The 15,996-nt window shown below is 37.9% G+C and overlaps 2 protein-coding genes across 2 annotated transcripts in view; one reads left to right on the top strand and one right to left on the bottom strand.

Moving 5' to 3' along the window:
• Positions 1-3,991, top strand: part of LOC124156515 — a 100,071-nt gene extending 96,080 nt beyond the window's left edge. The window contains exons 3-4 of the mRNA XM_046531098.1: positions 1,895-2,312; positions 3,676-3,991. Coding sequence (XP_046387054.1) covers positions 1,895-2,312; positions 3,676-3,694 — 437 coding nt within the window. The 3' untranslated portion in view covers positions 3,695-3,991. The remainder of the gene's footprint in view (positions 1-1,894; positions 2,313-3,675) is intronic.
• LOC124156514 (rabankyrin-5) overlaps positions 1-15,579 on the bottom strand; it is a 141,000-nt gene extending 125,421 nt beyond the window's left edge. Inside the window, exons 1-6 of the mRNA XM_046531096.1 lie at positions 15,356-15,579; positions 15,025-15,214; positions 14,847-14,956; positions 12,675-12,819; positions 9,203-9,326; positions 5,253-5,402 (exon numbers count right to left, since the gene is read on the bottom strand). Of these exons, the coding sequence (XP_046387052.1) occupies positions 5,253-5,402; positions 9,203-9,326; positions 12,675-12,819; positions 14,847-14,956; positions 15,025-15,214; positions 15,356-15,374 (738 nt within the window). The 5' untranslated portion in view covers positions 15,375-15,579. The remainder of the gene's footprint in view (positions 1-5,252; positions 5,403-9,202; positions 9,327-12,674; positions 12,820-14,846; positions 14,957-15,024; positions 15,215-15,355) is intronic.
• Positions 15,580-15,996: the final 417 nt, after the last annotated feature.

Consider the following 15,996-nt stretch of genomic DNA (forward strand, 5'->3'; position numbering starts at 1 on the left):
ATAATCTGTGTTTCTTTTCGTCCCACAGTTTTAGTTAAGTTTCGACGTTTCGTTCAGTAGTTTTGACTTCGATTTCGTTTTGACCCTGAGGTTAACTCCCGACCGACAGTAGAGGAATTTCAACAGCTGTCAAAATTCTGGAGCAAGGGAAACGCAGACCTTAGCGCATAAGACCGGTGTCATTCATTTTACCGCAAATTCGTCCCACTAATTCAGATTTTCTTCGAATCTTGAAAAACCAAAATAAGTAACAATCCAATCAAACAAGAGCATCATAAATACACACATAAATAGATGGAAGGCGTAAAAACTCTTTCGAACGGATAGTCGAGCGACCAAGAGATAACAACGTATGCTGATATGAACAAAGCGAGCTCCATGAGTTTCCCCTTCGAATACAACTCGGAGAAACAGGGAAAATTATCGAAAAACGGGGTACTGAGTAGAGGGTTTTAAACTAATATTAACACTTTTCATAATCGAAAAAACTTTATTTATCTGAGCAATCTACTGTGAACTCATGATTTTTCATTACTATGTTTTCTTTTATGAAGGAAAGTAAATGTATTTTTATACTTGGGGGAGGGGGAGGTCCTGACCCCCTCCCGGACCTCCCACCTTTCTACGCCACTGTTAGAGGCCTTAGGTGTACCCGCTACAAATGCCCCCACTTTACATTACCGCCCTCCCCAAAAGGGGAAGCCTTTTCCTGCCTAAGGCCTTATAGTTGAATGTATAGAGGGAGAGCACAGATCAGCTCAAACTGGCTGAAACAGTTTCCCCAAAGAATAAAGACTGATTGCAAATGACAGACTAAATGCGGGAAAAAAAGGAGTAAGACACCAAGATCGGCTGGTTTTAATTGTCTCACTCTGACGAAAGAAAACAAAACAATCATGCAAACCAAATTACAAAGGCAAAAAATAAGCCATGCTACTTTTTGAGAATAATCACTGCTTCACAAACAAACCAAGTCAAAGCATTGACATCAATGAAAGAGAATGGATACATGGATGCTTCAAAATAAATGAAGATTCCTGATTGATTATTTCCTGTCCACCTCAAACAAGGCAATGCAGCAAGGCAATATGTGCAATTGCCACGAGTAAACATTAATTGTGTACAGCCAATTTTGAATTGAACTCATGAATAGCATAGTGTTACCAGTAAAAGGAAATATCTTTTGACGGTGTTTCCGCATAGAAATTTTGCCAATGCATATACAGTAGATTCGGTTTAATGGGTCCACCAGTTACCTGGGGCAGCCGCTTAATTGGGGCAGATGCTGAAGAACAGAACCCAATAGAGGAATATGCCAGAGTATTCTCCGCTTAATTGGGACAGCATGCCGCTTTATTGGGCCATGAGTAGGCGACATAGACTCTATACTCGCGACGAAATTAAAATTTTTTTGTTTTCAGAAAACTATTTTTTATATTTTCCTCCTTTGATTTACTCTTATTTTTCACAAATGTTCCTATTATTGCCCTATTTTGAAAGTTCTTGTTGTTATACTATCTGCAAGAGGATAGGACTTTTCGTAATTAGGACTCAGTAAAAGACATTCACTCAGCGTTGCCCGAGGCTGTGAAAAATATTTTAACAAAAATGCTATAATTCTTAAAAATGATAATAAATTAACTGAACTCAATGATTTATTAATTACAATAATAGTTTCATAAACTTTTGATGCATTATAAACGTTCCTTAGTCTTCTTTCTACCATTTCAAAGTTTGTTATGCCCATATACAAGAGAGTTCGCCTAATTGGGGCAAAGTGCCCAAGTCCCGATATGTCCCAATTAACCGGAATCTACTGTACTTGGATGAGCTTCACGCTTTAACTCTGCTCTCTTGCTTCCCTCCTTATGCTTCCTGCATTACTGGTATTCAGAGACCGTGAAGGGGGAGAGCCGAGGGTGTGCGCCACAGAGCTACAACTACCACTCGTATTCAGAGGGCGTGGGATGGACAGTGAAGACAGCAGTGGAGGAAACGGCCTACGAAGACGGCTGCACCCGCGACACAGCCAACCCATCGGGAGTCAAGGCACCCTCCACAGAGCACTGCTACTGCGCCCGACACCTCTGCAACTCGGCCGCATCGACGGTGGCACGGAGGGGGGGAGGCAGTGGAAGTAGCAAAGCGCAGCCGTCGAGTGGGGGAGGGGAGGGCCTGGGGGGCAGGGTGGTCGAGGCGGGGCGGAGGGCAGGGGAGGTGGTGGGGCAGACCGTGGCGGCAGCGGCACACCACACCGACGCCATGGCCGTCATCATCGTCTTCAACGCAGTCAAGTACATTCGCAGTCTACGGTGAGTTTGGCAAGAGGCCCATTTCAATGACAAGCGCTTCTTGTCTTGGCTACTTCTGACATTTGTAACATGGATGTGCTCTTAATTTTATTTTGAATAAATCAGCAATTCGTAACTTTTCAATCTCATCGTACATCTCTATGCCAGTAAAGTTAAACATCTACCGTACTCATTTACAAGAAAATACATAATTAGAGTGTTTAAATAAAAGAAAGGGAACAGACATACTGGCTGAGATAGTTTTATTTTAAAATATAATCTGCTTCAAGGCCCTTGCCTGCTTTATCATATGATTGAATAAAAGAAAAAAAAACAATAACTGAATCAAAATATAGCATTCAAAGTTAATTAAAAGGCTTCACTGGATTAAGGAGGAGATTTCTGGCCTAGAATATAACTCCAAATTAAGAATACACCATCGATTAGGCACACCAAACGATGTATAATCATGGTTTTTTTCATCTCAGAAAACCATATCTTGTCTAAATTATCATGTAATGAAGTGGGTTTTCACAATCCCTGCAATATTTTACGTTATCGATGCCAAATCAAAAGATTTTTCAATAATACCTCATTGAGCATACATATAAGGCACATATTTTCACACCGATCATAGTCATGCTGCTTCATCTTAATATACCAATCCAAAGGTTCTAGCCCCTTTTTTGACAAAAATTATCAGTTTTCACAAATTTTGAACATGTTTTTTCCAATTTTCATACGGATACGGAAGGAATAATTTTTTCTTCATTTGACCTACTTCATAAGAATCACCATGCAGAAAACATCAGAATGCATTTTTTAAATTCTTATTTGATTTTGTGGCTGAGTTTTCATGGCCTTTGGATTTAACTTTAGTTTCAATCTGAGACCTAAGTACAGAGCATCAATATTATACGCATTTAATGCAACAAGGAATAAGTTTAGAGTAACAAAAATCACCTTAAAACTGTAGTGATACTGAGCTGCCATCATCTCAGATTGAAACTTAAGTTAAACCCAACGCCATAAGAAGCTGTACCCAGCATTCATTCAGGGTAGAATGGTCAATTCATTTACCTAGGTTGCTTAGCACTTGGGAGGATTTTATTTGGGGTTGTCCATAGGCGTCACCCAGGATTTGATCCCCAGACACTATGATCAGCACCCAAGCACTCAACCAACGATGCTACCATCAATATGCAGTAATTATGAAAAACCATTACCATTCTTTGTCCCAAAGAGAATTTAGATATTTCTGGTGAAGAAACCACACACGCCACAAGAGACGACATCGTACAATACTCCATGTTTCCTCTACCATACACAATTGATTAATATAAGAACAATTGGTGAATTTAAAACAAATTCTTTTCTATTTCAGCGGAGAAGATATTTATTAACAAAGAGAAGATTAGCAATGCTTCTATGAAGAAACAGTGCCTATTTAAAGTGGAGAAGAAGTGTTACTGGTTTGAGTGACAAGACACTAAACTAAATTATATCATTTGTGATATTCCAAAACTGAATGTGTGTATGCATGATGCTGATGAAAGCAATATGAATGAATCTTTCTGCCCCACAGCTTTGTTATGAGTGGATGCACTCGCTCACCAAGCGAACCGTGTGATTGCCTCGTTGTTGCCCGAGTCATTTTTTTAAATCTAATAAAGACCAATAAAATATTTTGCCTAAAGAAATTTTTTTGTCCATTTAAAATGAAACAATGATTTTGTGATTACTGAATTAAAAATTTTTTTTCAGTTGATTTCTGAAATGCTTTTTCCCAAATTACATCCCCTGTTCTCCACACACTAAACAACCTATTAACAATTAGCAGAAGTTCAACCTCGCCAAGAAACAAGGACATTGGAGACCAACATGATTCCTAAGATTTCTCAAAACTTTCTTGTAAATTTTAATTCCTACAAACATTTTGGGGAACCATAATATTTACCACGCACTACCTGAAGTAGTAATTCTTCACCGCCAGTGTATTCAGCATATGGGTTCTCATTATTACATTACAATGATACATTTACTAAAGGGTAACTCTCAGCACACATACAAGGCAAATAGTCCGGGAGATTCTCGATCATATTCAAACAACTGTATAACTTCATGCTTCTCTGGCATATAATATGGGTGAACTTCATCTGAATTAACACCCCCACGTGAGTTGGTTCGGTAGCCAATCATGAATACCAATTACAATGCCGGTTACGAAGAGTGACCACTAAAATGTCCCACAGAGGAACAAAAATTAAACTCAGATCCCTGGAGATACAATTCTAATCAGTTTTTAACAGTGCGCTAATGAAACTTTCCCCCACCTCCATTCAATCCGCACAGAGGTAGCATAAGGTTGCGGAGTGAGACAAGGTATGCTGTTGTCACCATTGTGTAGAATTACCTACAACTTCATTAACATACTAGAAATATGACTCTCTTATTATAGGGTGATCTTGGAAACAAACAGACTGTAGAGAAAGATTTTTAATGGTTCATATGGGAGTCATTTTTTCAGGGTGACATAATAAATCAAATTTCTAAAATTCTGAACAACCTTTTTTAAATAGATACTTCTGTAGTTCAGATTTTTACATTAAAGGTCTTCAACTGTAAGTCATTTGCTGATTTAATTGTAAAAAGCTTTCATTTCATCAAATGAACAGGGTTCAAACTGGTTATCTCACCATTGTTATTTTCCGTTCAAGTTCTTGATGGCTAATACCTCGAGAATCGATGGAACCCATAACTAAAGAGCCATCCCTACATTTGATGTTAAATTTGACAAGAGCCTTTGATTTATTATTTGGGCACTTTATGTAATCGAAAAATAGATATTTTTTGCACAATGCATACAAGCATTTTTTTTATATTTCATACATTTATGTGCAGATAATAACTTTGTAGTTGGTGGCAGAAAAACAAGCATTAATGTAAAGACATTTCCCTTACCTCGGAGCTCCTCTCCACCAAGTAGAGGAAGACCACATCCTCCCTCTGAAGGCGAATGGCGGAGTGAAGAGGGTGCTTAGTCTTGGCCCGAAACATTCCAAATAGAAGCGGGGCCGACATGTGGGCAAAATCCTTGCTCGTGAAGTCATCCTGGAAGAGGATACACAAAATAATTTGAAACGTTGGGATACATTTTTGCATGTCATTCTTAGACCTTTACTCTGAGACATTCATTAAATCATTAAATAATTTAGGTCACGTAAAAGAAAATAAAATACAGGAAGAAAGGAGGGGACAATTCTAAACCTTTTTGCCTATTCTAAACACTTCAAAATGAACTTTTTTGTCCTGGGCTGAGAATATTTGAGGGAGACTATCAAAAAAAATTATTTCCTTAACCCTGGAACAGTTGAGCTGGTGCACTGAGCATGCCAACGCATACATCTTTCATTTTAACTATCTTGGGCTGAGAATATTTGAGGGAGACTATCAAAAAAAATTATTTCCTTAACCCTGGAACAGTTGAGCTGGTGCACTGAGCATGCCAACGCATACATCTTTCATTTTAACTATCTTAACATGCTCGAAACCTTTCAGTCCCTCTCAAATCTTCTCACAATTATGCTCTCAAAGAATGAACCATGTTTCACATTCAAATTATGGAGACAAAGTCAACCTTTTGAATCCACAGCTGTAATCACTCATGTATGTATCCCAACAATTAGTCTTACATGGAGTACTAAAAATACTAAACCTAGTAAAAAATGTTGATTTATCTATTCATTTACATCTTCTTACTGTGGTAAATGAAAAAAGAATTTTTATGGTGTACATGCTAGTCTCCAGTTAGCTTCAGACAAAATTTACAAATGTTTAACCCTAATTTTTTCATTAAAATATATCAAATACTTAATTCATTTACATTTTTTATACTATGAATAAGTGTTATAAGTTACGCATGAACAGAAATCAGTTGATCAGATGATATTGTTTACAACATTATCACTGACAACCAGGAGCACCGGTGCAACAACTCATATTTCACCAAGAGCTGCCCTTACTCTAGAAATAAAATTACAAGGTCAGAATCACCTGAATGAGTATCAATGATCTTCTAGCCAGAACCAAAAATAAGAAAAAGACTAAGAATTAAAAACATACTCAACAAAGGAGAACAGCTTCACATTTTCATCTACACTATGTTTACAAACTTAACTCTAACAAAAAAATACCAGCACCATATTATGCATAATTGGAGTGAGAGTTAGGGGAATAATTTTAGGCCAATTCCATCAGTCATTTCTCAACACCTCCCTAACTAAGTAGTAAAGATCCAAGATAGTACTAAATGAAAAATTCACAATGCAGTATTAAATAAAGGTTAACATTTGGTATAAAGTTTCAATGGCTTACCAGTTTTCAATCAAGGAGTTATCGAATAAAACCTTTTCCAAGCATAAAATTTTATTGACCCAAATGCACTTCCAATGGTGAGAGAAAAGTCTATGGTAGCAGAAGAAAGATGTGTCTTAGCAGGTGCAAGGTAGTGCTTAACCCTTTGGCTGTAGGACGTCATGATTGTCGTTACCAGCCTGTGGGGGAGAGAGCCTTGAAATATTCTCCCCTCTATCCTGGACGAGTGCCTCGCAAGGAGTGAACCCTTATAATCTGGGACAACCCTTCTTTCCTTCTTACTGAAGGAATGGCCTACATTTGGGCACTTGTCATAGGCAGCATGGATCGAGGAGGAACCAATGCAAAATGGGCAGTAGGATAGGAATAGCCGGGAGGCACCCCCTGCCGTGAGGGATGGCCAGGGAGAGTCAAGCTGCATTAACAATCCCTACAGTGAGGGAAAGTGCACTAGGGCTCTACCCAGGGAGCGATAATAATTTTGGGAAACTGCCGTAGGTAATCAAGCAATGTTCAAAAGTTTAAAAACATTATTCCTGCAAAGAGTGAGAGGGTTCTGGGCGAATCCTTCTGGGATACAACGCACTGGGGCCGGGAACCCAAGCCCGTGGCTTATACGCCCGATCACCCGGAGAGGGGGAGGAGAGGAAGGGAAAAGGAAAGAGGTGCCGCCAGGATGGGAGCCCGCCGATGCCTCTGGAGAAAGGATAGGAGCAGAAGGAACGGGACGGGGAAAAACACCTCAACACTACGGAAGCGAACTATAAGCGAAACCAGGCAAAGTCATTAATATTCTAACGATCTTGGAGGATCATTCTATGAGGAAGAAGGATCCAACGATCAGATCGTTAGATGACATTATGCCTGCAGTCAAAGGTTTAACACTTTGCGTGCCATGAAGGTAATATTACGCCACATAGAATCCTTCAATTTCTGCTTCAAGCGTAATATTACGCCATCCATCTTTTGAAAAATCATAGTTTGCCTTTTTTTTAACAAAGTGGTACTATACTCTAAATAAACAAGTGAAAAAAAAACAAAAGCAAAATTCCTTTTTTTTTATGATACCAAACATCTATTTCTAGCATCAAAGGTTGGGTGTTAAGAAATCACATAGAAATATTGAAAATGGCCACCAATGGGATACAGAACTACAGTTATAAGCTCAGCACGGTAAGTGTTAAGAGTGGTAAAAAACTCTAGTGAGTGTACTGAATAGTAGAGGCCTTCACGTTGTAGAAATCCATCTTACTGATTTGTGAATAAAAAACTTTGCTGTTTCTACAATTTGGAAATTTATTTTCCTGACTAGTTTCGATACACTGTATCATATTCATAGGACTAGGCTAGTCCTATGAATATGATACAGTGTATCGAAACTAGTCAGGAAAATAAATTTCCAAATTGTAGAAACAGCAAAGTTTTTTATTCACAAATCAGTCTAGTGAGTGTAGTTTCATTTCTCAAAGCATTATCATTATCCTTGTTTAGTTGGTGGAGAGAAAAAACAATTATTTATTGGCATCATAATTAGCAATGGTTGCGTCACTGAATGGGGAGGGGCCAGGATGATTAACTCAGCAGGGTCAAAAACTCAGCGTTTTAATTAGTGATTGTAAAGGTAAAAGGTAGCAAAATGATCAAAATAGCTCTCTGAATTATAGAGAAAGCCTTAAATAAAATATTTCATAAAAACTGATATCATGAATAAAATCAAAAAAAATTTGCATTTGAGAAAATTAAGGAGCTGTACTACGTAATTGGTGACTGGCCCTGATTTAGCCAGTGATTTTCACCAAGAAGACTAATTTAGTGTGATATTGAGGTGGCAAGAAGGACCACAGGCTCCTTCATACACTACATATATCCCCTCCAAGGTCTATTCACCAGGGAAAAGAACTCACATTCACGAAAATGATTTATAAATTCATACACAAAAGTAATTTATGCAAAGATGGGGCACGGATTCAAAGCTTTGGTCAAGTACATATTACCAGTTTCTGCCATTTTTGAATGTTTTTACTGAAATAAAATTTGAACTCTGGTAAATCCAAAGATTTGAGATTTGATTGAATCTGTGCATCAAATCTATCATCAATATGTATTAAATTAACTCACAGAAATATATAACCAAAAGGATTGAAGCTTCAGTATTAACTTATTTAACAAAGAAAATTGATGACAATGGCAGCATTATTTAATAAATCTAGCAATAAAATTACATTTTATGTTTATGGTGTGTAATCTGATGGTCTCTCATTTATACACAAATTTTTGCCAGCATGTCATACTTTAAATCATACTGTAGTTGTATATAATTTTTGATCTCCCATCATTACCAGAGCCATGCATTATTATACATCAATGCCTGAATTATGAAAGGTGGATTATCCAACTAACAGTCAACTGAACGATAGATAATCAAGGCTCCACAGCTTTAATACATATTAAGATGCATAATACAGGTGGTAACTTGTTTTCTAGTTAATTTACGAAAGAGCATAAGCAGACAAGGAGAAGAGGCTGCGTAAATTTACCCAATGAGCAGAGATGAGGCCGGAGCAATGATCCTTCAGCGTGTTGGCTCCAATTTCATCAGCAACGCTGTAGAATTTCACGCAATTGTGGACACCAACTGATGTCATCAAAGCTGCTTCACATCTGCAACAAAAGATACAAATTCATCAATTTAGAATACCTCAAAATAGGTAAAAACAAAAGAATTTATACAAAACTAAATACAATGGATAATGGTAAGTTTATTCTTAAGCTTATTCTACACAGGACACATCTTTTGGTGGTATCTTTTTCTCAATCAGGCATGTAATTTGATTATAATTAGTGCAAGGACTATTTTGATGCCTTGTATCTATGTGAGGAATATTTTATAGGATTTACAAGATGAATTTGGAGATGTACATGTGCATTAGGCAGTGGAATTCCCTGCTTTGTGTAAAACTTAGTTCTACTTATCAATATTAATTTCTATATGTATTTAGCACTACATGTATTGAATGACCCACTAACTTCAAATACAGCAGATGGGTAATTTGTGAATATGAGCACGTCTTAATTAATGCCTTGGCATTCAAAATTGAGGAGCTTTATTTTAATCTCCAGAGAGATGACATACACATGTACCACATGGGGGGGAACTGATTCCATAATTAGCTGTGCTAAACTGATGTGTGAGTCATCGGTAGATGATACGGTAAGATATTAATTTCAAGAATTGCCAAAGGAAAATAGGGTGGTTTCCTATAATTTTTTAATTGCCTAAATCGAAAGATTATTACTCCTGGAGTAAGTATTTCACGCTTTTAGATTTTTAAATGGCGATATCTATTTTTCGCGATTAAATGAAAAGTGAAAATTTTCAAGCGCGCGAAAACGCGACGCGTAAGTATGAATGCCGGGAAATCTCTCCGTGTGACGTATTTCTGGTTCCTGCTGCCGCCCTTTGAGGTGACCTTGAGGCGAGGCTTAGCGCTGATACGACGCAGGCTTCTAGCAGATAGCCTAGTACCCTGCTGGCTGATAGAGCTTGGCTTAAATAAGGATTATTAATACCTTATCAAACGAAGAAAACTTTCCGACCTTAGCCAGTTTTAATAGGTGATTATTAAGACATGTTTCCCTGAGCTCTGCGCCTCATGCATGCATTGGTAACCTCAGACGATGTATAACTCCTATCTTCTCGTACAGAAACTAGGTCCCTGTGACGTCACGTGGAGTGGCATCGCATGGGCGCCAATCTGGCCCTTTTCAAATGAGGATAAAAATGGACCATTGCCATTCGTCTAAACCGGTATTTCTAAAACCAAATAATTTGTATATTATGAATACAGTAATGGTGGGTAACGAATCGCAATCAATGCCTATCGTTTTCTTTGATGAAGGAAACTACCCTATTGTCAATCATGTTGACAGTAAGGTAAGCCACAAGGTAAAATTTGCCCTTATATTTCATAAATTAGGTAATAAGAAAATGAAATTGAAGTAAACACACAGAGTGGAAGACTAAGGAGATTTGATACCCACAAACAACATCCACCTGACACCATCAAAATTGAGAAATAAGTTGGAGCAAAAGACCCAAATGGACTGAGGACACCTGAAGTTTACGCCATGCCTTGCTTAAGCGGCCAGCTATACATTGCAGAGACCAGCAGATACATCATATACACCTCAGATGAACATCATAGACACCTACCGATGGGACAACTTGATAAATCTGCAGTGGCTGAACACAGCATCCATAAGATCCACATGATTCACTAGGAGGACACAAAATTACTTTATCTATCTCATTGGTACTGGGATCGCATTGCAAAAGAAGCTATCCAGATTCAGCTGCATGGCCATACCCTAAACAAGAGACACTGGCTACAGAACAGGGGAAAATCTACTGAAAGTCAGAGGTAATGGCCAACTGATCAGGAGACGCTAGGAGAATACACTGCTCAAAGCTCGGAAAAAATTTGTAAAAAAACTCTAATTGTGAATGGAATGGCACTTGGATTCTTGGATCCCTGAAGTTGATGAACGTGTAACTTGTGGAGACATTGGAAGGAGAGATGGAAAACTCAACCAATGTGAAACCCTAGAGATCTTCTCAAATGTTAGTATGTCACAAATTTACCACTTAAAATCAGTACATATTTGCCAGTCAATGTGCCTTACCCACGTAAGAGATGGTGCTACAATAAAAATGGACACTTAATAATGCAATTTGAAAATTCTCCTCCCTCTTCATCATTCACTTGAAATCTTAACCAAATTTCATACCTCTCTTAAAACAATCATTAGCCACTCGAAGACTCCCTACAACTCACAGACCATTATTCTTTTAGTCCGAATTTCCACCCCATTGGGTACCCACATTCTTACATGCACCCACAACAGGTGAGAATATGTAAGAATGCAGTGTAATTTTCAGGATAACAAACAGCTTCCTCAAATCAATAGTGTGTAGTAGATAACAGATTTATCAATGGTAGACAACTATAATAGATAGCTTGGTACGGTCTTGCTGTTGACAAAATTCTTTCTTCAGTGATTCAAATCAGTGAATCTTCCTTCACATTCACTAAAATGGTGCATCACATTCTCTTTCACTCCCAGGAATGGATTTCCAAAACAGTAAAAAACCTACTAACTCCTCACTCAGGTACCGCAAATCGTTCGACAATATCTTTTCAGCCAAATTTGCAACCTACAGGTTAGCACTTTATTTGAAATATCCAGGCTAAACTTCACAGGGGTTCACAGGTTGTTTTAGGCAATGAAGGTTGATGCTGAGAGTAGATACAGAAGAAACGTTATCATACCACCGAGCAACCATTCATACCTTAAACGTGGTGCTCTTTGCTGTCTGCAAGTGCCACTTGGCAAAGGCAGAGTACATACACTTTATGGGATTGATACAATGGACCAAGAAAGTTCTATAGGCTTGATTACACAATACATTAACGTGTACGAGTTAATGTCTGTTTGCGTGAATGATTTTTGTGGACCAGAACGGAGCATGCGCACATGCATGAACCAAATTAGAACAGATTCTATTTTCTGTGCATGCATTTGCACTAGTTGGGTGGTTACACGGTGCATTTTGGCGTTTATTCTCGCGTTCATACATTTAGACATTAACCCGTACGTGTTAATTTACCGTGTTAGCAGGCCTTGAGACACCAGACTACCCCCTCCCAACCAGTCAATCTATCTACAGCACACATGCTACACTGGGGGATCCTGATGCAAGTGCATGTGCAATAATATGCCCCTTCAGAAATGTTAAATAAATGGAATGAATTCTGTAAATTCCTCACACTTCCCACTGGCACATTCCAATTGGCTTCAACACTTCTGTGCCACAGTCGATTAAAATATGCTCACTTCTTTGCATGCAGAAATATGCAAAAATTACCAATGGTAATAACGCAAACCAATATCTTGAGAGCATTCTAGAGAATCAACTGCAGCAATTAAATACGATAACAATTAACTCACTTGGACACAAGCTCCATCAATTTGAATCTGCTGGCTGCCCTCATGAGATCCAAGGTAAAATCTTCTCCATCATTGAACACAATCCTGTCGCTGTATGTCCATTCAATCAGCTTCAAGCCCACATCCACCTTTAGATCTGTCCAATCTAGGGCGACAATGGAGGGAGAGAACAACTCAATAGATAAACACACATTAGGGACCGAACGATTTTCTTGAAGCTGGAAGATTTTAAGGCCAACCAGGGGAGATAAGGGAATGGAATACCCAACGGAGCATTACCATGAGGGAATGGAGGAGGAAGCCTTCCCACACGCACCCTCGTGCCCCATTCAAGCAAATAATGCTTCCTCTCCATTAGAAATGTATTATTGTTGGCATTTAAATCAGAGGATGAAAGGATGGCTTAGTTAATGAAAAAAGTAAGTGTGCATGATTACAGTACTTAATCATTACAAGCACAATTTCTTTCCATTAAAAGTGATGGCTTAAAGTATATTGCATTGGAAACTTTCCCCAAATAGAATCATGAATATATACTCTTCCAGTGCATATGTTACAATTGACTTAAATTCTCTAATTTTGATGGCTTCTCTGTATTTGGTATATGTATTAAGTAGTGAACTTCTATACCTAACTCCTTTTTCTTCAAATTACCCATCATTTACAATAACAATTCTTAACTACTTGCATTTAAGTTTTTTAATAATGGCAGGGAAATTCTCTAACACCATTTTCAACGCTTTCATTCACTCCCTTGCATCAGAACTTGCAACTATCAGCGAAATCCTTTGAATCAACAATCAGCAGATTCCATTGATTTCCTCCACAACTGTAAAGGACAATCAATAACTACCTCATAAGGAGTAAACGAAAATGAATGACTGTACTCGTAAAAACCATGGATGGCAAAGCAAGGGGCGCAAGAGAGGATAGAAAGCTTAGGAATGCAGACATGAAGGAGGTTGTTGAAAATAGAGAGATCAGATACGGCTAGTGATGATAAGGAACTAAGCAGTAAAGGAATCGATTCAAATTATTATGACCATTGAATAACGGAGAACAACACATTTTCGATCACCACAAATTCACATCCACACATGTCACCATAAGCAAACATACAAACATAAATAGAAATAAATGATGAAATGTACATGCGTGTACCCCTTCTACTCAGTTATGTAATAAAGTGGATTAAGGGAAGACCTGGCGGCTATTTCAGGTTGTGGGCCCAACTTAACTGCAGTGCCTCTGTTATCTGTGGGAAATCTGAAATGAAGGCTGGTGACATAGTATAAATACCTAAGTTCTACGGCATTTATGATTTGCAGAAGTTTTGAGTCGACTATTATACCTTAAGCGAAAGTATGTCTGCCCATATTATAAATTGCTCCTGGAGGGGAAAAGGAGGCAACAAAGGAAGAAATTGAGATAAAAACAATGCCCAAGTTTGACAAGACAAGCATGCAACTTGTATCATAGTGCTATCCGCAGTCCGCAATACTTCATGCTCATGAAGTATTGCGGACAGTCATCTGGAGTACCCTTGAGGATGGTTAATGCATAATAAATCAGGAAAAACCTAGATAACACCTTTTAGCATGTTTCATTACAAATTAGGATGCACCACAAACTGATAGCAACGGGCAATGACAAAAATTTAATTTTATCAAACCTGGAAAAAAATTTCAAAGAATTGGATGAGGATTTTATGTTTTTACGTCATTACCTTTCCACTTTAAAGAAGTTACTTTTTCTTGCCAAGGATGAATATTATTGCATATTGAATGAAATGAATAGAGCCGTTTGCAAGCCACAACGCGGCTGTGAATCAATACAACTTGGGCACACAGTAAACTAATTTGAAGACAGGGTACAGGAGGAGAACAATCATATCACTCAATTTGCTAAACTTCGTTAAGTAATAACCAATACTGTGACTGTAGATAAGAATTGCAGCATTTAGAAAATGAAGAGTACAGACTAAAGACACTATTTAGATCCAGTGAATGTTTACTAATATGTTATTACCCACTGATAGCATTATGAAAATCATTCAGTAATGGTACCCTGAGCAGTGTTTCTGATTAAAGCAATAAATAAAGTAACTTGGCCAACTGTTATCATTAAAAGGCGAATTTTAAAAAATGTTAACTAAACATAGAAGGCAATTACCTAGCGAATCTACATCTTCCAGTGATCCAACTCCCCAAGTGGTGTTCCTGGAGGCAAGGACAAACTTGTGCCCGTATACATCACGTCCTTTAAGTTGTATTTTCAAGTCACTGAAAATAAATATTAATATTATGACGAGCCATAAATTTACCACGAAAATTCGCAACAGAAATCTCACCTGTACTGCTCCTTGTCAAACAAGTTCGCAACAACCTGCACTAGCTTGGAAACAAAGCTATTCCCATCAGTATTTCCCCCAGAAGCAGATGCCAGGGCGTATTTCTTCTCGAGCTCATTGCAATAGGACTGTAATTTTACATACTCCTCTTTTAATAATGTCAAATGCTGCTGCAGCTTCACAGCTTCAGCTAATAGCAGGGCGAAAGAGCAAATGCCGGGAAAATGTTTTGTTATTCACTTCATTCTATATTTAACAATTTAACATCACTCAAACAGGAAATGACAATTTATTTTTGAAATATTTACGACCGACGTTTGAAATTACTCACTGTTCACCGGATGAGCCATTAGAAAATACTTCGGATTAACGGCAATACAAGCGATGGTCAAATTCTATTCCACCTTAGAAAATCTAGATAACATACTAAGAGTAACTGAAGACTGATACATGAAGCCTAATCGGTGAGATTCTCAAACTATCGCTCTCTTAAGACACTTGCCATCACACAAAACCATATTCTAACAAGACTTCTGACAGCATCTTCCCCTTCTGTTTTCGCTACTCATTTTACGGTCACGTGACATGTAAGCGGTATTTACAAAATCGTTGCAAGCCGCATCACGATGTTTTTAGCATTCAGATAATAGATATTCGGTTGATATCTTTATATTTTTTTATAAATTTAAAATTGGTATCTGGGCATATAAGTAAATAAAACATCAAAAATAACAAGAGCTGATGGTTTTGCTCCAACTTGCACTTTTCCCGCTGCTACATGAAAGACGACTTAATTCATAAACTTTTCGTACGGAGATTTAAATTATAATCATTGGTATCAGAATGATTAATCGAAAATAGGCGATTATTATGATAGTTAAGACTTGAGCCTCGTTTGCTGGAACGGTTGTCAAAAGGGAGCATTTATTAAATAGAATAAGAAGAAACGTCAAAGAGAATTTCGCCATCACC

This window comes from Ischnura elegans, chromosome 3, assembly GCF_921293095.1.
Source record: "Ischnura elegans chromosome 3, ioIscEleg1.1, whole genome shotgun sequence".
In the NCBI taxonomy this organism is placed as follows: domain Eukaryota; kingdom Metazoa; phylum Arthropoda; class Insecta; order Odonata; family Coenagrionidae; genus Ischnura; species Ischnura elegans.